The 21,318-nt window shown below is 38.5% G+C and overlaps 1 protein-coding gene across 4 annotated transcripts in view; it reads left to right on the top strand.

The window, feature by feature from the left end:
* DTNBP1 (dystrobrevin binding protein 1) overlaps positions 1-21,318 on the top strand; it is a 177,172-nt gene that overhangs the window by 59,598 nt on the left and 96,256 nt on the right. For all 4 annotated transcript variants that reach the window (XM_053668214.1, XM_037147923.2, XM_037147924.2 and 1 more), the window contains one exon: positions 2,411-2,543. In XM_053668214.1, coding sequence (XP_053524189.1) covers positions 2,411-2,543 — 133 coding nt within the window. The remainder of the gene's footprint in view (positions 1-2,410; positions 2,544-21,318) is intronic.

Raw genomic sequence — 21,318 nt, 5'->3', positions numbered from 1 at the left:
TTTAAGATAATAGAAGGTGTGAGTGTTTCTAGATTTAATTAACCTTTTGAGCAAACAAAGGTTAATTAAAAAGAGGCTTAGTTGGTTGTAGCTTTGTCTCATGCATCAAATGGTTGCAGTTTGATCCCTGGTTAGGGCACATACATGGGTTGTGGGTTTGAGCCCCAGTCGGGGCACCTATGACAGACAATTAATTGATCTCTGCCCCCCCCCCATGCCTCTTCCTTTCTAAAATCAATAAACATATCCTTAAGGGAGGATTTTTAAAAAAATTTTTAAAGAAAAAACAGGCCAGAATTTGTATCTTAACACAATTTTAAGTTAAACTTTGAGGAGTTTGTTTGTAATTTAGATGCTAGAAAAGTTAATTTAGAAAGTCATATGAAAATCCAATGGATAAATGAAAGAATTGGAGCCGCAGCTCCAATTGTAATTGTATTGCAGCTGCTTAAGTGAAACTGAGACTAGAAAGCTGCATAGCCAGCTTCTTCGTGGCTGCCCCTTTCCCTTCCGTATGGCTGTGACTTCTAGACTTAGGAGTCAGATCTCATGTTGAGCCTCTCCTCCTTCCTCCCTCATCTGTTAGATGTAGCTCCTTGTGTTCCCACAGCACCTGGTGCCTAGGTCTTCTAACTACTGTGTTGTCATTGATATATGCCTCCCCTCTACTTGAAGCTCTTTAGACCAAGGCTCTTTCTCATCTTTGTATCCCAGCGTCTGCACATGTGGTGTTGTTAGGTAAATAGCCATGATGCCGTTTGAGTTCTAAAATCTTTGACCTCTATAATTTTTCTGTTGCCCAAGAAAACCAGTCTTCATCCCTACAACTGTGAAGTCTCGGTTTACTTAGCACCCTATCAATTGGAAATCATTGTAGTATAGTGTAGGAGGGGCTCAGTTTTGATTTCTGACTGCCTTTACTTTAACTTGCTTGACCTTGGGCAAGGCACTGAATTAATTTCTGCTGGCTTTGGTCTTGAATCTTTTAAGTGAAGGATTTGACTAAATGACCTCCACATTCCAATACAGCTACAAAGTTCTGTGGCCTAAAGGCTAGAGTAGTGAAAGACTAGTTGATTGGTGGACAGAGCTGTCCTGCCAACCACTGACTGTGCTTACCGAGTACTGGTATTTGTACATCTCTACAGTTGCTTGAAGATTTGTGTACACCAGGGATGCCAAACTCATTTTCACCAGAGGCCACATCAGAAAACGATGAACAAACAAGAATTCAAGAAAATGAGGAGAGGCTTAGGAACCTTCAGGACATTTTTTAAATGTTCCAACATCTGAATTATAGGGGTGCCAGAAAGACAAGAGGAAGAGCAATAAGTGGAAAAGTTACTGGAACAAATAATAAAGGAGAACTTCCCCAATCTGGCAAAGGAAATAGACTTCCAGGAAGTCCCGGAAGCTCAGAGAGTCCCAAAGAAGTTGGACCCAAGGAGGAACACGCCAAGGCACATCATCATTACATTACCCAGATTAAAGATGAGGGAATCCTAGAAGCAGCAAGAGATAAGGAGAGAGTTACCTACAAAGAAGTTCCCATCAGACTGTCAGCTGATTTCTCAAAAGAGACCTTACAAGCAAGAAGGGGCTGGAAAGGATTCCAAGTCATGAAATCCAAGGACCCACATCCAAGATTGCTCTATCCAGCAAAGCTTTAATTTAGAATGGAAGGGCAGATAAAGTGCTTCTCAGATAAGGTCAAGTTCAAGGAGTTTATCATCACCAAGTCCTTATTATATGAAATGTTAAAGGGGCTTATCTAAGAAAAAGAAGATAAAAAGGATGAACAGTGAAATGATAGCAAACTCACAGTTATTAACAACCACACCTAAAGCAAAAACAAACTAAGCAAACAACTAGAACAGGATCAGAACCACAGAAATGGAGGTCACATGAAGGGTTAGCAACAGGGGAATGGGAGGGTGAGAGATGGGGAAAAGGTACAAAGAATAAGTAGCATGGATGGTAGGTAGAAAATAGACAGGGGGAGGGTAAGGATAGTATGGGAAATGTAGAAGCTAAAAAATCTTACTAGTATGACACCTGGACATGAACTAAAGGGGAGAATGTGGGCAGGAGGGCGTGTGCAGGGTGGAGGAGAGTGAAGGGGGGAAATGGGACAACTGTAATAGCATAATCAATAAAATATATTTAAAAAATAAAGTATTATGGAAAGTTACATCTTGAAAATATTTAAAATATAGAAATAAGCTCCAAAAAGATAATTTGAAGTTTGTTTTAATGTTGGTGAGTATGTTTTATTTTGCTTCAGGAAGGTTTAAAAATATTAAATAAATACAAAACAATATCAACAGTTTAAACTTTTGGATATTTTGTCTTTTCATGATCAAGGATTCCAATTTTTGACGTTTGTTCTTTTGATCTTATATGCTTTCAGCGCATTTAGAAACTAGTTTTGAGGAGGTAGAAAATCACCTGCTGAATCTGGAGGATTTATGTGCACAGTGTGAATTAGAAAGACACAAACATATGCAGTCCCAACAACTGGAAAATTACAAGAAAAATAAGAGGTAAGTTTGAAAAGTTGGCCACAATATTAATTTTTAATTTCAGAGTTTTTTGGAGTACTTACATGCTGTTATTTGTAAGTTTGGACTTACAAATTAAAGACAAATGATTCAAACATACAGTCTATTAATAAACTTTCTAAAGCGGAATATATGTATTTTTGTCCCATTCATTATCTGTTGCCATTTTATGAAGATGAGTTCTAAAAACTAAGGGTAGAGGAAAAAGTGGAGGAGAGCAGAGTAGTGGGCAAAGCTTTCCCAGAACATAGTTGCCTTGACTTTGTTTTCTCCAAGTGGCAAATGCCTGAGCTACTTTTCCCCTTTTCTTTCTTTTCTCCTTTTTTATTATAGGAGCGGGAGGAAAAGGGACCTGAGCCTAGGCTGTGGAAAGGGGTTAGCTAGATGGATGTGAATCTCAGTTGTGTCACATACTGGCTGTGAGGCCATTGGCAAACTTACTTAATTGGTTTTAGCCTCAGTATTTCTAGTTTATGCTGAGGGTAATAATGTACCCACCTCACAGAGTTGTTGTGGGGATTAAATGAGATCATTGTTATCAAATGCAAGTAAGTGTTCTGTAAGTGTTAAGTGATTATAGAGATTATCATCACTAGGCTGCCAGGAGCTGAGAAGGAAAGAGGTCTGAGAGTAACAGCCTGCTGAACTGACTGGCATGCCGGCTTGTGCAGCGGCATCTTGGGCAGGGCTGGAAGGTGCGGGGTGGGTCCTCTGAAGTCCGTGGGGAGGTCCACAGCAGCCGGTGAGAGTGCCCGAGACTGTCAGCTGGGCTAGCAGGAAACAGAGGGCAGTTGATAGGTGAAAGAATGAATACACGTCATGAGATTAGAGTCTGGCGGAGGCTGGAGAGCCAATTTGTTGGGAGAGGTATAAGGTGTATTTGGCAGAGTATACTTTTGATTTCAAGGTGATTGATAAATTGAGTAGTTCTGGGTCTAGAGTATGACAGGAGGAGTGGATTGCTGACAGGAAGTGCTGGGCACTGATGCATAGGAGGTAAAAAAGTGAAATTAAAATGTAGGCATTGTACATTATCACAATGATAAAGTTTTTTAGAATAATGCCAAGGGGAAGAGACGAAAACCGAGTGTTCTCAAGTTCTCAGTCAGGTCCATGTGTCCCTAGGGATGGGTCTTAAATGTTGATGAGACATAAGAATCACCTGGGAAGAATGTTTCAAATGTGGAGTCCTGGTATTCATCATTGGAGAGTTAATACTTGCTTTCTCATCGCATCTTTATAAAATAAATATTTATTAGTAAATGCCAAAGTATTTTGCATCCAATTATCTAGTAAGATATTAGACTTGTGATTTAAACTGAAGTCATATTTATATCCTGAAATGCTTACTACTGATTTAATTCAAAATTATTAACAAATATAATTTGTTTTAGTTATTATGAAGAGCCTTTGCAGATCTAAGCTTGAATTTCTTCTCAGCTGCTTGCTACCTATATGACCTTTTGCAAGTGACCTATCTTTGGCTTTCTTATCTGTAAAACAGATAATGGGACTTTCTTGCAGGGTTATGGAAGATAAGAGACAGGCTTTATTTATTTGGTGTTTTTTAGGGGCCAAATGAAAGCAGACCCATTTAGCTCACTAATCACTAGTAATTCTCAATTCTAGTTAACTTGCCTTTCTAAATACAAATAGTAGAAATACTGAATATGAAAACATTGCTTAACACCATTTGTAAGGTGTAATTTTTTCTGAAACTCTTAACCTATTTTATTCAGCATGTGTAAGGATGAAGTATCTTTTTTCAAAGATACTTTTGGAAGCAATTGATTTAGTCAAGCTACACACATGTGTGACTACATATGTATGGCTGACTGATAATTGGTTGTAGTAGAAATAATTTGAGTCGACAGCACTGAGAGAGTGGAGCAGTTTTATTTAGTCAAGTGTAGATTGATCAAAAAGTATGTTTCAAATAATAAGTCATGTAGAACATTTACTATTCAAAGATGTCTTATTTACATTTTAAGTGCTTTCTTGGTTATTTCTACTCAATCTTGAGGTATCAAAACTGGGAATATGGTGATGGTTAGTGTAATGACACCAGATTTTGATTAATACAAAGCTTTCATTTAACACAGTGGATTGAACACAGCCATTTATCTTCACTGAAGCCCTACTGAATTTATAATAAAGAACTTTTAAAAAGTTATAATTCATACCCTGGCTGGTGTGGCTCAGTTGGTTGGAGCGTCATCCCATAAACCAGAAGGTCACAGGTTCAATTCCCAGTCAGGGCATATGCCTGGGTTGCAGGTTCAGTCCCCATTTAGGGTGTGTGTGAGAGGCAACATCAGTGTTTCTCTCTTACATTGGTGTTTTTCTCCCACTCTCTCTCTCTCCCTCCCCTGTTTCTAAAATCAATAGCATGTCCTTTAGAGAATGCAGAGGAGAAGTACCTAAACCCATCTAGATCAATCAAGCAATTACAATATTTAAAAAAGAAGTCATAATTCACAAACACGAAAAGACTAGAAGAGTAAATACCATCAACTATTTTGGAATAGAGAAGGTGGACAATGAGTGGTAGCTGACTTAGCAGAGCAGAGGAGGCTGCAGTCTAAGCTGAGACTCGGGTGCCTGTAATGGGACCAGGACATGCAGCATGCTGACATGTCCTAGAAAGGTTCAGGATTTGAAAGCATACCGTGAACCTGAAGGGTAATAGGTGTTAAAAGTATATGCGTGGAGAGAACATACATGGAGAAGTTAGCCCTCCTGACCTATGTTCAGCCACTTCATTACCCCAAATCCTACCTCATTAAGTGACAGGTTGCACCCGAGAGGCACCAGACTTGAAGAGTCTGGACACATTTGAGAGAAGTTAGAGCTACCACTATGTTGAAAACAGAGGAATTAAGCGAAAGGCACATATCAAACAGCGAAGCTCTTTAGGCCTCCTTCTTCACTGGCTCCCAGAACTCTGGCAACCAAACTTACGTCCCTGCACAGAATTTTGGAGGGCTCTTCTGAGACACTGACCAGCCCAGGAGAAAATACCTGCAAGTATGGATATTTGTAGTGTTCTCTGATGAAACAGCTGGGTCTCCATCTTAACACCTTCTGATGATGAGCCCCCCCACCTCTGCACATGACTTCTAATCATGAATGAACAGCTAAGGAAGAATATCCAGTTGAGGGAACTTTCTAACATGAAAGGGACCAAAATAAATAGAAAATAAACTAATATATATATACCCCCACAGAGAAATGAAAAGCTATGAGGAGAGCAAATGAAAACTTAAATTTTTAAATTAAGAGCCTCAGATACATTAGCCATCTTGCATTTATGAGTCATGGACAGGATTCTATAGAAAAAGAATAATTAGCAAGAAAGAGCTCTTAGAAATAAAATATGTGATAGCAGAAGTAGAGAAAACTTCAACTGGAGCATTGGAAGATAGTGTTAAGTAGTTATATAAGAGAACAAAAAGACTGAGAAAAGCTAAGAATGTTAAGAAAATTAGATAATTAATTCTTAAGTCCCTTATCTGATTACTAGGAGTTCAGAAAGAAAGAAAAAGAGGCAAATATATTAAAGAGATAATACAGGAAAATTGTTTAGAACAGAAGAACGTGAAAAATTGTGAAAGGACCTGCCAAGTACTTGGAAAAATCAGTGGAAAAAGATCCATTGTCAATACATATTTTTGTAAATTTTACTACACGGGGAATAAAAATTTTAAAAAGCATTTAGAAAAGTCTTATATTAAAGATTAGAGATCAAAAGAACTTCAACTTTTCAGCAACACTGGAAGTAGAATATGATACTTTATTTTACATTTTAAATACTTAATAAAGTTTGCATCAAGTGTGAGGAAATAACTGTTTCCAGGCAAAGAGGGCTCAAATTTAGCTCATGTGCACACTTTATCAGGAAACTGATGGAGGATATGCCCTACAAACAAGGAGGAGGAAAGACAAACACAGAAAAGAGATGAATCGCTCTAAGAGGGTCAGTCCATTTTAGAAAAGAAACAAAGGGAATTTCCAGAATGATGGTGGAGAGAACTTTTAGCAGTCCTGGAGAGCAGTCATACTGAAAACAGGGAGACTTCTGGAAAATTCCATGAGCAGTGTTTCCAAGGGGGAAAAAAATGAGGCTAATGTCTCATATGCTTGACCATAGTGAGAGGAGTTTTATAAGCTCTGACGGACAGTTTTATGATGAATTAGTGATAGGTATATTTTTTTAAAAGCAAACCAGGCAACTGTTAACACAAAGGGAAAACTCAGGTTTATAAGAAAAGAAATATACTGCATTGTTCAGTTGAAAACAATATTTATATAACTAATAATTAAATATAAAATGTGGATTGATGCCAGAATTGTAATATAACTTATTGGGAAGATAGGGGAAAGGAAGTCTGTTTGTATTGAGGGTTAGGTAGAGCCTCATCTCTCACAGCAGGAAATCAGTGACTAATATGTAAAATTAAAAATGAATTAATATTAGTATTGGCATATTATTTAGAAATAATGGAGGTAAATACCAGAAGAAATAATTGAAAGAATTGAATATGGCTGCTTGTGAATGGACAGAAAAGGTGGAGAGATCTAGGCAAGGGACTAATTATCATAAATAAACCTGTGTGAGTACTATTTGCTAAAGGAATGTATATGTATTATTTTAATAAACATAAAATTGAATTAACAAACTTTTTAAAGATCTGCAATATTCCCTGAAGTATTTCATGTGGAATGCTAGACTGAGAAGATAGCCACTGATAAAACATTTCCATGATCAATGAAGTTTCATAAATACTTTCCTCCTATATTTGCCTCATGGAGGCAGTGTATGTCAGTGTATTAAGGGTTCTAAGAATTTCTGTAAAGAAATTTGTTTGACTCAGCATTTCACAAATTAGTTGTCTAAAGAATCAATTCTCATATAATACATATTAAAATTCTGTGCCTAGGTATTTATATAATTGTGCTAAAAATTAAACTTTTTATCTGATCCACAAGAGAAGAGTTGCTTAAAAATAAACCTGCTTCATTTTTAACAAGATGCCCTACAAACTAAATGAGTGATTTTCCTTTTCTTGCTCTGAGAAGATAACATGTGAACAAAATGTTGGCTATATATGGCGGGGGCACAGGTGTGGGGCGAGTGCTGTTTACAATGTCTGCACACTCTGTAGCTTTCCAGAAAATCTGGGCAGACAGTAGGATGGGGATGGAGAGAACAGGGGGACGAAGGATAATTTCTCACACACCTCTGATGTAGTTTTTACTATAGGTTCCAGTGCATTTTCTCATTCAGCTCCCACTGGAGCCTGGGGAGTGGGCAGGGTAGCAATTACTGGAGTTGAGGAGGCAGTTGAGTTACATGAAATCATCTGGATGTTTAGAGGCCAGCATCAGTGCCAAATTTGTAGACCCTTACCCTCTGCCCCTACCTGCAAACTTGTCTTCTTTTGAGTTTTGAATTGAAACAAACTGAATCAGTCCTAGATTTTTTTAAAATATATTTTATTGATTATGCTATTACAATTGTCCCTTTTTTTTCCTCTTTGCACCCCTCCACCTGATATCCCTCTTTCCTCCAGCAGTCCTCCCTTTAGCTCATGTCTGTGAGTCGTGCAGATAAGTTTTTTGGCTTCTCCATTTCCTTTACTATTCTTAACATCTCTCCTATCTGTTTTGTATCTCCAATTATGTTTCTTAATCCCTGCACCATTTCCCCTATCCTTTCCCTTCCCCCTCCCAGATGATAACTCTCCAAATGCTCTCCATATATAGGATTCTATGATTCTGTTCTTGTTCTGTTTGCTAGTTTGTTTTTTTTTTACATTTTATTTGCTGATAGTTGTGCATTTGTTGCCATTTTAATGTTCCTAGTTTAGATCTTTTTCTTAGATTAGTCCCTTTAACATTTCATGTAATAATGGCTTGGTGATAATGAACTCCTTTAACTTTGCCTTGTCTGGGGAGCACTTTATCTGCCCTTCCATTCTAAATGAAAGCTTTGCTGACTAGAGTAATCTAAGGTGTAGGTCCTTGTTTTTCATGACTTTGAATACTTCTTGCCAGTCCCTTCTTGCCTGCAAGGTTTCTTTTGAGAAATCACCTAATAGTCTTATGGGAACTCCTTTGTAGGTAACTGTCTCCTCTTGTCTTGCTGCTTTTAAGATTCTCTCTTTATGTTTAACCATTGGCATTTTAATTATGATGTGTCTTGCTGTGTTCCTCTTTGGGTCAAACATGTTTTGGACTTTCTGTGCTTCCTGGACTTGTATGTCTCTTTCCTTTGCCAAATTAAGGACATTTCTTTCATTTTCTTTTCCAGTAAATTTCTAATTTCTTGCTCTTTCTCATCTTTTCTGCCATTCCTATGATTCAGATGTTGGTACATTTTGAGATGTTCCAGGGGCTTCTTGTACTATCCTTGTTTTTTAAAATTCTTGTTCCTTCTTATTGTTCTGGTTGAATGATTATTTCTTCCTTGTGTTCTAAACCATTGACTTGAATCCCGGCTTCCTCCCCTTCACTGTTGGTTCCCTGTAGATTTTTCTTTATCTCAATTAATGTGGCCTTCATTTCTTCCTTTATGTTGTTGTACTTAAGGAGTTCTTTGAGCATTCTGATCACCAGTGTTTTGAACTATGCATGTGATAGGTTGACTATTTCTGACTAGTTCATTTTCTAGGGTTTTGTTCTGTTCTTTCATTTGGGCCATATTTTTTCATCTCCTCATTTTGGCAGCCTCTTAGTGTTTGTTTCTATGTATTAGATAGAACTAATACATAGAAGTATTAGTAGTGTGGCCTATTGTAGGAAAGGCACCCTTTAAATTGTGCGGGGTGGAGCCTTAGGTAATAGCCAGGGTGGGGCAACCTGTTTCTCCACTTCATGGCTCTGTGTGGGGGAAGGTTTCAGAGAGGGGACTATGCCACTCACTGCCTGGTTTCTGGAGGTTTGCCTGGTACTTACTCATTTCCAGTCACTTCACCCACTACCCATATGCTATTCCTTCCAGCTATTGCCCTGGTGGTGAGTCCCAGAGTGGGTGGGTTTGTGTACATTCTAAGACTGTGCAGTCCCTGTAAGTGGAGTCTCTTGAAAATCTAGCAGTCTCTTCCACTGCCCCAAACCCTACTGTTTTTTTTTCTTTTCTTTTTTTTAAATTTTTATTTTATTGATTATGCCATTACAGTTCTATTCCCCTCCTTCATTCCCCTCCACCCTGTACCCCCCACCCCCACCATTTCCCCCCCTTTAGTTTATGACCATGTGTCTTAAGTTCTTTAGAGTCTATATTTCCCATACTATTCTTGCCCTCTTCCTATTTTCTACCTACCGTCTATGCTACTTATTTTCTGTACCTTCTCCCCCCTTCTCCTCCTCCCACTCCCCTGTTGCTAACCCTCCATGAGATCTTCATTTCTATGGTTCTGCTCCTGATCTATCCAGCAAAACTTTCATTTAGAATGGAAGGACAGATAAAGTGCTTCTCAAATAAGATCAAATTCAAGGAGTTCATCATCACCAAGCCCTTATTATATGAAATGTTAAAGGGACTTGTTTAAGAAACAGAAGATAAAAAATATGAACTGTGAAAGGACAGCAAACTCACAGTTATTAAGAACCTAAAACAAAAGCAAACTAAGAGGACACCCTACTGATTTTTACAGCCAGAAGTTATGGAGGTTTATCTTCCCAGTGCTAGAAGCTTGGGTTGTGTGATTTGATCTGGGGCTTGGATTGCTTGCTCCCAAGGTATCCCTCCCAATTTTTATCCACCACACATAAATGTGGGAACACCCATTCTGCTGCCACAACCACTGCCTCTCCTTGCCACACTGCGTCTCCTTGCCTCTCTACCCCTCCTACCTGTCTGGATGAATGTTGCTTCTTTAAGTCCTTGGTTGTCAGACTTCCATACAGTTTGATTTTCTGACAATTCTGGCTGTTTTGCTTTGAGGTTTGGTTGTAATACTTTCTGTGGTTGTGTGAGGAGCTGACCCGTGTCTACCTACACCTCCATCTTGACCAGAAGCCTGATGCCTATTTTCTTAAATGTGCATTGCCTCAGAGACCTGCGCAGGGAAATAGAGCCTTTCTAAGTCACAAGTGAGGCAGGGCGGTAAATGATGGTGAGAAGAAGGTTTAAATGCCAGAGGCTGGTCTCCTGAGAGCGGGCCCAGATGTTGATATCAGTGCATCTTTAGTTGTTGAACAGAGATATAATATTTTATAATACATTCAGTAGTGGGTACATGACCCATTCCCAACAGTAATGGTGGCTTACAATGGCAGTGATTCTCACATATATTCCTAGGGAAAAGTCCAATAGCATTATCTACCCTTGAAAAACACTTGAACAGATGGTTTAAACCATTTCTGCATTAAGGGTATCCTTCTTCAGCTGGTTATCTAATGAAAGTGACATATATTAAACTATATAGTTGTAGGGGAAAGTACCTGTAAATAGCTTTTCTGAAAACTCTTGTGCATATAAAGTAACATTGCTATTACCAATACCTTTTGTGGACAGGAATAGATACTGCCTTGATAAAAAGTAAAACATAAAATAGTGGATAGAATATAGCTATAGGCAGAAGACAAGTGCTAATGCCAGTGGCTAAGTTGTCAGATGGTTCAGAAGATGATTAATCATCCAAGTCTGACCCAAGGATCCCTACAATAGGCTTCTATAAGCAACAGGAAATGTATTTTTCATCAAGTAGGAAAAAATACTCAGAATATGAACCAAAATGAAGAACCTAAAACCATTTACATGGGTTTGCCTAGGTAGCAGTTAGAAATGTGGACATGAGATTTGGATATCAGTTCACATTTTTAGTCACAGGGTGTGGGAGAAAATAGATGATGAAATGTGTAATTTATAAAGGATAAGTTCAGATAATTATGTAGACTTTGAAGAAAATAAAGGGGGATAATGGTATAGTGGTATGGTGGGGGGAGGGCTGCTTTGACTAGGGTGAACAGGAAAAGCCCTTCTGAGAAAATACATGAGAACTAAGACCTGCGCAAGAAGACAGCCAGATAAGGATCTAGGATTATACAGTTTCAAGCAGAAGGAACAATAGGTGCAAAGACCCTGAATCATAAAAAATAGAAAAATGTAGGAGAATGAAGTAGAACTAAAAAGAAATATAGAGTCTCAGACTTCTAAATCTCCATCTTTCTGGTACCATCATAATATTACTTAGAATGCTTATTGAAATTCTCTCACAATAATTATATTGTACTTAAAATCAGACATAAATATACGATTTAATGAAAATGTTTCTTATTTTGAAACTTCTTGATTCTTTGTTTTTCCCTCTTATATGCACCTTACTATCAGAATTTTTCTGCAAATAGTTGTATCGTGAACAGTGTGATTTTAGTAGTTCTGCTTAATTATAACTTAGAAACGCTCTCATAAATGGGGGTCACTGCATATACGGATGAGATTTAGTGCTCATGCATAATTGGAGAAAAAAATTTTTGCTTTATATGTTACAGCTAATGCGAAGGAACTGTGCTCTTTCTATTTGTGTTTGCTTTTACTTATTTATTTATTTTGGTCACATGAGGATTATAAACTGAGTTTAGATAGGACTTCCAGCCAAGATGGAGGTGTAGGTAGATACACTTTGTCTCCTCGAATAACCAAAAGAAGGACAACATTTTTAACAGCAAAAAATAACCAGAACTGCCAGAAAATCGAACTGTATGGTAGTCCAACAACCAAGAAGTTAAAGAAGAAACATTCATTCAGACTGATAGGAGGGGTGAAGATGGACAGCCAGGGTGGCGAGGACTCACGACAAGGTGGCGGCTGGTGGAGCAGGCAGTCACACATTTGCATGTGGATAAACTGGGAGGAACAACTGGGGAGCCAGACAGGCTGCACAGCCTAGGTTTCCAGCATGGGAAAAGAAAGCCTCAGGACCTCTAGCTATAAAAATCTGTGGGGGTTGCGGCTTTGGAGGAGACTCCCAGCCTCACAGGAGAGTTCATTGGAGAGACCCACAGAGTCCTAGAACATACACAAACCCACCCACCCAGGAGTCAGCACCAGAAGTGCCCAATTTGCTTGTTCGTAATGGTAGAGGTGCCTGAAAGCTGGCAGAGAGCTGAACAAGCAGCATTGTTCCCTCTTGGACCCCTCCCCCACATACAGCACCACAGTGAAGTGACCTGGGTTGCTCCACCATGGGAAATACCTAAGGCTCCATCCCATACAACCTAATAGGCATGCCAAAAAAGCAATACGGTCCAAATGAAAGAACAGATCAAAGCTCCAAAAACAGAACTAAGTGATGAAGAGATAGCCAACCTATCAGATGCATAGTTCAAAATACTGGTAATCAGGATGCTCACAGAAATGGTTGAGTATGGTGGCAAAATAGAGGAAAAAGTAAAGGCTATGCAAAATGAAGTAAAGAAAAATATACCGGAAACCAACATTGAAGGAAAGGAAACCAAGACTCAAATCAATGATTTGGAGCAGAAAGAAGAAATACACAGTCAACCAGAACAGAATGAAGAAACAATTCAAAAAAATGAGGAGAGGCCTAGGAACCTCTGGGACAGCTTTAAATGTTCCAATGTCTGAATGAATCATAGGGTTGTCAAAAGGAGGAGAGGAAGAGCAAGAAATTGAAAACTTATTTTATTATTTTTTTTTAGATTTTATTTATTTATCTTTAGAAGGGAAGGGAAGGAGAGAAATACCAATGTATGGTTACTTCTCATGCGACCCCTGCTGGGAACTGGCCCCTGCTGGGAACTGGCCTGCAACCCAGGCATGTGCCCTGACTGGGAAGCAAACCGTGATCTTTTGGTTCGCAGGCCCCTGCTCAATCCACTGAGCTACACCAGCCAGGGCTGAAAACTTATTTTAAAAAAATAATGGAGAACTTTTTCAGTCTGTTTAAGGAAATAGACTTCTAGAAAGTCCCAGAAGCCCAGAGAGTCCCAAAGAAGTTGGACCCAAGGAAGTACACATCAAGGCACATCATAATTACATTACCTAAAATTAAAGATAAGCAGAGAATCTTAAAAGCAGCAAGAAAAAAGGAGACAGTTACCTACAAAGAAGTCCCCATATGACTCTCAGCTGATTTCTCAAAAGAAAACTTGCAGGCAAGAAGGACTGGCAAGAAGTATTCAAAGTCATGAAAAACAAGGACCTACAACTTAGATTACTCTATCCAGCAAGGCTATCATTTAGAATGGAAGGGCACATAGAGTGCTCCCCAGATAAGGTCAAGTTAAAGGAGTTCATCATCACCAACCCATTATTATATGAAATGTTAAAGGAACTTATCTAAGAAAAAGAAGATGATAAAAAATATGAACATTAAAATGACAACAAAGTCATAACTATCAAGAAATGAACCTAAAAGAAAAAAAGAAACCAAGGAAACAACTAGAACAGGAACAGAGTCACAGAAATGGAGATCACATGGGGGTTCTCAGTGGAGAGTGGGAGTGGGGAGGATGAGGGAAAAGGTACAGGAAATAAGCAGCATAGCTGGTAGGTACAGAATAGGGGGAGGTTAAGAATAGTATAGGAAATGGAGAAGCCAAAGAGCTTGTCTGTATGACCCATGGACATGAGGTGGGGGAATGCTGGTGGAAGGGGTGGTACAAGGTGGAGGGGGATAAAGGAGGGAAAAATGGGACAATTGTAATAGCATAATCAATAAAATATATTAAAAATAAACTAATTTTAGAAAACCTTTTAGAGAAAAGTGTGACAGATTTGAGATCTTGTGGTATATTTTTAGTAGTAATTGACAAGTTTGTGTTCTAGAGAATAGCCTGCTAAACTCCTGAACCTCAGTAAGTGACTGTCTGAACTAATCCAAACAAGTACTGTACTTCATTTCAGAAAGTTGGGTGTGGTGGTTCTAGGATGGCTTAGCTGGAGTGTGGCATATAGGCCTGGCTTGAACAGAAGAAACCAATGTCTTTCTGCAGGGTAGAAATGGCCTTGGATCCAAAAAATGAGTTCCAAAACTCTCCCAACAAGGGGAGTAATGGAAAGGCAATAAGTAGGTTCTACAGTGGAGGTTCATTTGGATGCTGAATGCAAAGTGGAACAGAGAACTTTCCCTCTGGCAGTGCTTCCCCAAAAAGGGAGTGGACTTCTGTATCTGCCCAGGATGGAGTAACAGGGACTAGATTTACTCTCCCACCTGACACAACAAAAATCAGACAAAAATAACTGAAATAACAATTTTTAAGACATTGGACATCAAGCAAAGGAGACAAGTGAGCCTCGATAGATAGGAAACAAATGAAGTGAGAGCCCTGTGATTATCCCAAAATTCTGCCTTGATAAACTTTCCTGGCAGCATTGTAGGGAAGAGGGGAACCCAGGAAGACTCTGGTAGGCTCTTTGAGTTGAAGGGACAGAGTTGAAAGTCTGGTGAGGCCCAGACAGAGCCCACAAAACCCAGTACCAGAGAGGAGAGAGTTGTACAGAGAGAATCCCAGAAATCTGCAGAGGGTTTCTCTTGAATGATAATATGTGTGAGGCTATCTGAGGCAGGAGGAAGAAAACATCCAAAAGAATTAGTTAATAGTACTTGGTGCCTATCTGGTGCCTAGTCCCAAAAACCAGACTGGAAAAACTTACATAATTCACAGGACATTGGGAAGAGCATTTAGGAAGGTCCTTCAGTAGTGGGTATAATGAGCCTTGATCCTGCCCTGCTTAATAAATCATAAAGGCAAACCTCAAAAAAAGTGATCCTTTGAATTATTTTGACATAGTTTAATTATCCCCAAACAAAGCTCAAGAATATTTGTAGGAATACAAAAATATCTAGCACTCAAGAAGATAAACACAATCTCTGGCATTAAGTCAAAGATTACTAGGCAAACACTGAGGAGATAGTTAAAGCCAATTCAGAACTGACACAGATGCTTGAATTAGCAGACAAGGACATTAAAAACCAGTTATTGAAACTATTCTCTAAGTTCAAAAAATTAAGTAGAAAGACATCAAAGATTTTTTTAAACACAAATTTGTGTCTCTTCCATTTTCTTCTTTTACTGCTTCCTCGGTTAGATGCTTGATTTTATATGGTTCCCAGATGTTTCATTGTTCGTAAATTATGTTTATTACAATACAGTAATCACACTTACTAGGTTGCTGACCTTTTGATGAGACTGGAAATTTGTTGGTTTCATGAATGTGTAATCACATCTCACATTGTCTTTCAAAGTGAAACCTAAGCTTATGAGTTGGCAAGGAATTGGACTAACAAAATTCTTATTCCAAAATGTCTGTTGGAGAATAAATCTGGACAGTTTCAGACTTTTTTTGTAGCTGTGAGAATAAAGGTAGCTAGAATATTTAACAGATTATTGGTTGACAGTAAAGATAGTTAAGGACTGATATTTAAGTTCTTCCAGCTTTATTTTGAACAATGAGTATCTGTTTGCCATCAATATTAAAAACCCATGTTGTGACTTAATTCTTTAAAAATGATACATGTTGTCCTGACTGGTGTGGCTCAGTTGGTTGGGCATCATCCCAGAAAGCAAAGGGTTGCCGGTCGATTCTCAGTCAGGGCATGTATGTGCCTGGGCTGCAGGCACATATGGGAGGCTACTGATTGATGTTTCTCCCTCACACTGATGTTTCTCTGTCTTTTTTCCTCCCTTCCTCTCTCTCTAACAGTAAATTAATAAAATGTTTAAAAAAAAAATAAGCGTTTCGCCCTGGCTGGTGTAGCTCAGTGGATTGAGCGTGGGCCTGCGAACCAGAGTATCGCGGTTCGATTCCCAGTCAGGTCACATGCCTGGGTTGCAGGCCAGTTCCCAGCGGGGGACTCATGAGAGGCACCATACATTGATGTTTCTCTCCCTCTCTCCATCCCTGCCTCTCTAAAGATAAATAAATAAAATCTTTAAAAAGAAAAGTATTTCTTTAATTGGCTTACCATATTCTTTTTCCTGAATTTTTCCTCCCAGTTGTATAAATGCCATTCTATTTATTGGGGTTCATAAAGGTTTTGTTTTTAATACAGACAATAAAAACTAAAGTGTATATTTGAAGTTGAAAGTTGTCAAGACTAAATATATAGCGATCTCAAGAAAGTTTTATTGAAATTCAGCAAAACCTAATTATGATTATCTTGGGTTTTTAAAAAAGTAATCTTTTTTCCTGAAGATAGATTGGTGATAGCTTGTGCATTATAATTTACAGACTATGTAATACTTTTTATGTCTTAGAATCAGTTTATTAAATTTAGAATAATATTTTAGGTGATATATGATCCAGTACCATTTTGGAGTTTGTGTTTCCTCATTGGCTACTGTTTTTTCAGAAATATTTTCGGAATTTGGAAATCAGTTATTTTAGTCTTCAGGTGAGCATAGCTAAAACCATGGCATGAGTGTTTGCTTTTCTCTCTTTCCTGATATTTTTGAAGGAGTCTAGGCGTGGGACCAGCAGAGACATACTTGGCAGTCTGCCCTACCTGCTGTCACCTTAGTGGCAGGAAAATGAGGTGCTGTTCCTCTTTGTGGCAGCCCCTTCCTCTCTCCCTTAAGGGCTATGCTCTATCAAGGTTATATTCACCTAGTTTTACTGTGGCTAATAAATGGTGTCTTTCCTCGCCTACCTTCTACCATTTCTAGTCTTTAGTTCTGGGTCAGAAAATTGGCACTTAATTGTTTCAAAGGGCATGCACTCTTTGCTCCTGGAGACGTTTGGTACTGGATTTCAAAGAGGGATGTTGTCCCCTAGAGCAAACATTGTTTTTCTTTTTCTCTCGAAGTTGCATATCATGTTTTGCTTATGACCAATTCTTATCCATATACTAATATCAAAGAAGTGCATTATTATTTTTTTAAGATTTTAAATTTATTTATCTTTAGAGGGGAAGGGGAGAGGGAGAGAAATATCACTGTATGGTTGCCTGTTGTATATCCCCTGCTGAGAATTGGCCTATAACCCAGGCATGTGCCCTGACTGGGAATCGAACCGCAGTCCTTTGGTTCTCAGCCCGTGCTCAATCCACTGAGCTACACCAGCCAGGAGAAGTGCATTATTGTCATATAAAATAACATTACTTCTTTGAGGAAGAGGAAATAGAAGTTGATATACAACTATGTAGGATTAATTCTGTTGAGAATTTATCAGTAGATATCAATATTTTGTGCTTTTACATGGATTTTAAAAAGTTGAAAAGTATCGTTTAAAATTATTTAAAAAAAACAGTGGACTATGTCAAGGAAAGTTAAAACCCTATTATACTTCATAAATGAACTTTAAAAACAAGTTCTTCCTCAAGTATGTTTATCGATTCAAGAGAGAAAGAGAGAGAGACATTGATGTGAGAGAAACATTGGTTGGTTGCCTCTTGTATGTGCCCCAACAGGGGAACCGCACCTGCAACCTAGGTAGGTTCCCTGGCCAGGGATCAAACAACCTTTCAGTGCGTGATGCTCCACCTAGCTGAGCTACCTGGCCAAGGTACTTCATAAATGAACTTTAAAGAAGATTTATTAATATAATGAACAGATGGCTTACTAAAGTTAAAATAATGTTTTTAAATATTTATTTATTTTTATAGAGAGGGGAAGGGAGAAAGAAAGAGAGGAAGAGAAGTATCAGTAGGTTGATGTTTCTCCCAATTGGTGATCTGGCCCACAGCTGAGGCATGTGCCCTGACTGGGAATCAGACCAACATCCCTTTGGTTCACAGACTAGCACTCAATCCACTGAGCTAACCAGCCAGGGCTAAAGTTAAAAGATTGTTAATAGAAAAGATTGTTATAAAGGTTGTGTAATATGAAAATGTTGATAAAGGGCAAATCCATGATGTACTTTAAATATTTAATCTGTACTTTTTCCTTAGCTTTTAGGTAGCTAAGTCCATTGACAAATCAATCTTTATTTACCTGACCTCTTCAAACTGTCCATTCTTGACTTCTATAACACTAGTCTCCTAAAATTTCTTGTCTACCTTAGGTTACTTTTCCTTTTTCATTATAAATTACTTACCATTGGTATTTTCTTGGTTTCTGTTGTTGGTTATCACCTCCTCCCATTCTACACAGTCTCTGGGTAAGCTCTTCCATGACCTTGGCTCATATACCACCCAGATGATGACTGTTACCAAATTACTGTCTTTATTTTGGGTCTCTCTCTCTCTCTACCTTCAGAACCAGTTGCCACACAGACATCTCTACTTGGGTGTGCCAACAGATGTCTCAAGAGCAGCACGCCCCAAATTACCTTCCATGGCAAAATTTGACCTTTTTTTGTCTCAAGGCATCACCACACAGATTTACCCACAGACATGGGAGTCGTCATCTCTTTCTCCTTCTCTCCTGTGTCTACACAGTTCCTAGTCCAGTCCATTATTTCTTTGAGTCTGTTCTTCCTTTTCTGTCTTCACTGGTCATTTCCTAAGTTGAAGTCCACATCTTTGTAGTCTCAATTATAGTGGTAACTTCCTAATTAGTCTTTTTGTCTATAATCTTGTTCTCAAACTACTTATAATACTGTGAGTGTTCATTTATTCCTAATACATGGACATGATTAAGGCTTTTCATCATGTTCAAGATAAAAATAAGTTATGATGGTGAAGATGATATAAATTAGATAACAGTAGCATTTACTGAGCACTGACCATGTAACAGGTACTGGGCTTAAAAATCCTAGTCTAAATTAATTTATAGAATTTTCATAATCACCATTTGAGTTGATGTACTTTTCTTTCTTTTTTTAATCCTCACCAATAAAGGATATGTTTATTGATTTTAAAGAGAGAGGCAGGAGGTGTGCAGAGAGAGAGAAATATCCATCAGTTGCCTTTGGTACGTACCCCACCTGGAGATCAAACCTGCTATCCAGGTATGTGCCCTGACTGGGGATCAAACCTGCAACCCTTGGGTGCACAGATGATGCTCCAGCCAACTGAGCCACCTGGCCAGAGCATGTATACTTTGCTTTTTACCGAAAAGAAAAATGAGACAACAGGAGATTACCAGGAGTTGTAGAGCAGAGAAATGGCAGAGCCACATTAGACCAATGATTATCTGACTTAAAAGTCTGTTCATACCTTTTATATTGTCTCCGCACAAAGCTATCCATATTCTGGGTTTGAATTCTATGAAGTATGGAAAAGATCTTGGTTCTCTCAGAGCACTGACCACTTTAGCTCTCGTGACTGCTAATTGTAAAAACTGAGAAAGCAAGGTTTTTAGTGATGGCACCACTGGATCAGGAATACATTTGGATGTGAGATGCATGACTCTTTTTAATCCATGATTCATCCTATCCACAAAAAGCTTCCCACACCTATAAAGAGACACATTTTCATGTGGCATGGCATCACTGTAGAATGCTGAGGAACAAACCAGCGCTTGGGTAATAATGAGTGATAGGGTGCTTGTTTTTTATTTTTGTTTTTGAGAGGCTGGCTAGCCAATTAAAATTTGAATTAAAAAAATTAGTAACACAAAGGCATTAGAATTATTTTGATAATTTTACAGTAAGAAATGTAACCAATTAGTTGTCGTGGTCCACTTACTGAACACTTTTCAGTACATCAGTGAGAACAAAGGTTTTAATAGACATCTTTTTTGAAAATCCCAAGATATCTTCCACGGCGTGTTGGGGTATCAGTGATGATGGCTTTCAGCTTTCAAGAGTTTCCTAAAAAGAATGTAGTTTCACAGAGCTGGTTGGATGCAGATGTTGCCCAGAAATTTTACGATACCTCTGCGTTTTGTGTACATGACTCTGGTATTCAAGCCACTTGATGTTCTAATTAAGTAACTTCCTGGTACAGCTAAAATATCTCAGGTAGATACACTTGCATTCAGCTAGTCTGCATTTGGTCCATGAGCTGCATTCTTGGTGGTAAAGATTGTACACATGTGGGGTCAAAGAGAAGTATGACTTTTATTACCAGTCCTATCACTTATTACCTGTGTGGCCTTTCATTCTCAGACCTCAGTTTCCTCATATATTAAATGAGGATGTTGGTGCCTACAATAGAGTATTGTAAGTTATAGGGGATAATGTATGTAAGGCGCTTTGTACAGTCTATGGGATACAGTAAGAATATTAGTAAATATTCGTATCTCTGTCTCAGCCTTTTTTGCTCGTGCAGGTAGTCACAGTGATAGATTCTGTCCACCACCCATAATGAAGGGCTCCTCTGCAAGTGTATTCTATACAAAAAGTATTGCTGATCATACTTTAAAAGAATTTTTCTCCTAAACATTTTCAAGTGTTAAGGAAAGAATAAACAAATGGGACCATATCAAATTAAAAAGCTTCTACATGGCTAAAGAAAAGATCAGCAAAATAAAAAGGGAACCAGCCACATGGGAAAACATATTTGCCAATGAATGATGCCTCAGACAAGGGTCTGATCTCCAAAATATACAAAGAACTCACACAACTTCACACAAAGGAGATAAACAATCCAATTAAAAAATGGGCAAAGGACCTGAACAGACACTTCTCTGAGGAGGGCATACAGAGGGTCTATAGACATACAAAAAGGATGTCTATACATCCTTAACATCACTAGCCATCAGAAAAATGCAAATTAAAACCACAGTGAGATACCACTTCACACCGGTCAGAATAGCCATCATTAACAAATCAACAAACAACAAGCGCTGGTGATGATATGGAGAAAAGAGAACCCTGGTGCACTGCCATTGGGAATGCAGACTGGTGCAGCCACTGTGGGAAACTGTGGAGTTTCCTCAAAAATTAAAAATGGAACTGCCT

The sequence above is a fragment of the Artibeus jamaicensis genome, unplaced genomic scaffold (genome assembly GCF_021234435.1).
Source record: "Artibeus jamaicensis isolate MK-2021 breed Jamaican fruit bat unplaced genomic scaffold, CSHL_Jam_final contig_482, whole genome shotgun sequence".
Lineage (NCBI taxonomy): Eukaryota > Metazoa > Chordata > Mammalia > Chiroptera > Phyllostomidae > Artibeus > Artibeus jamaicensis.
The sequence above is the reverse complement of the archived record's forward strand: the minus strand, read 5'-3'. Positions and strand labels throughout refer to the sequence as shown.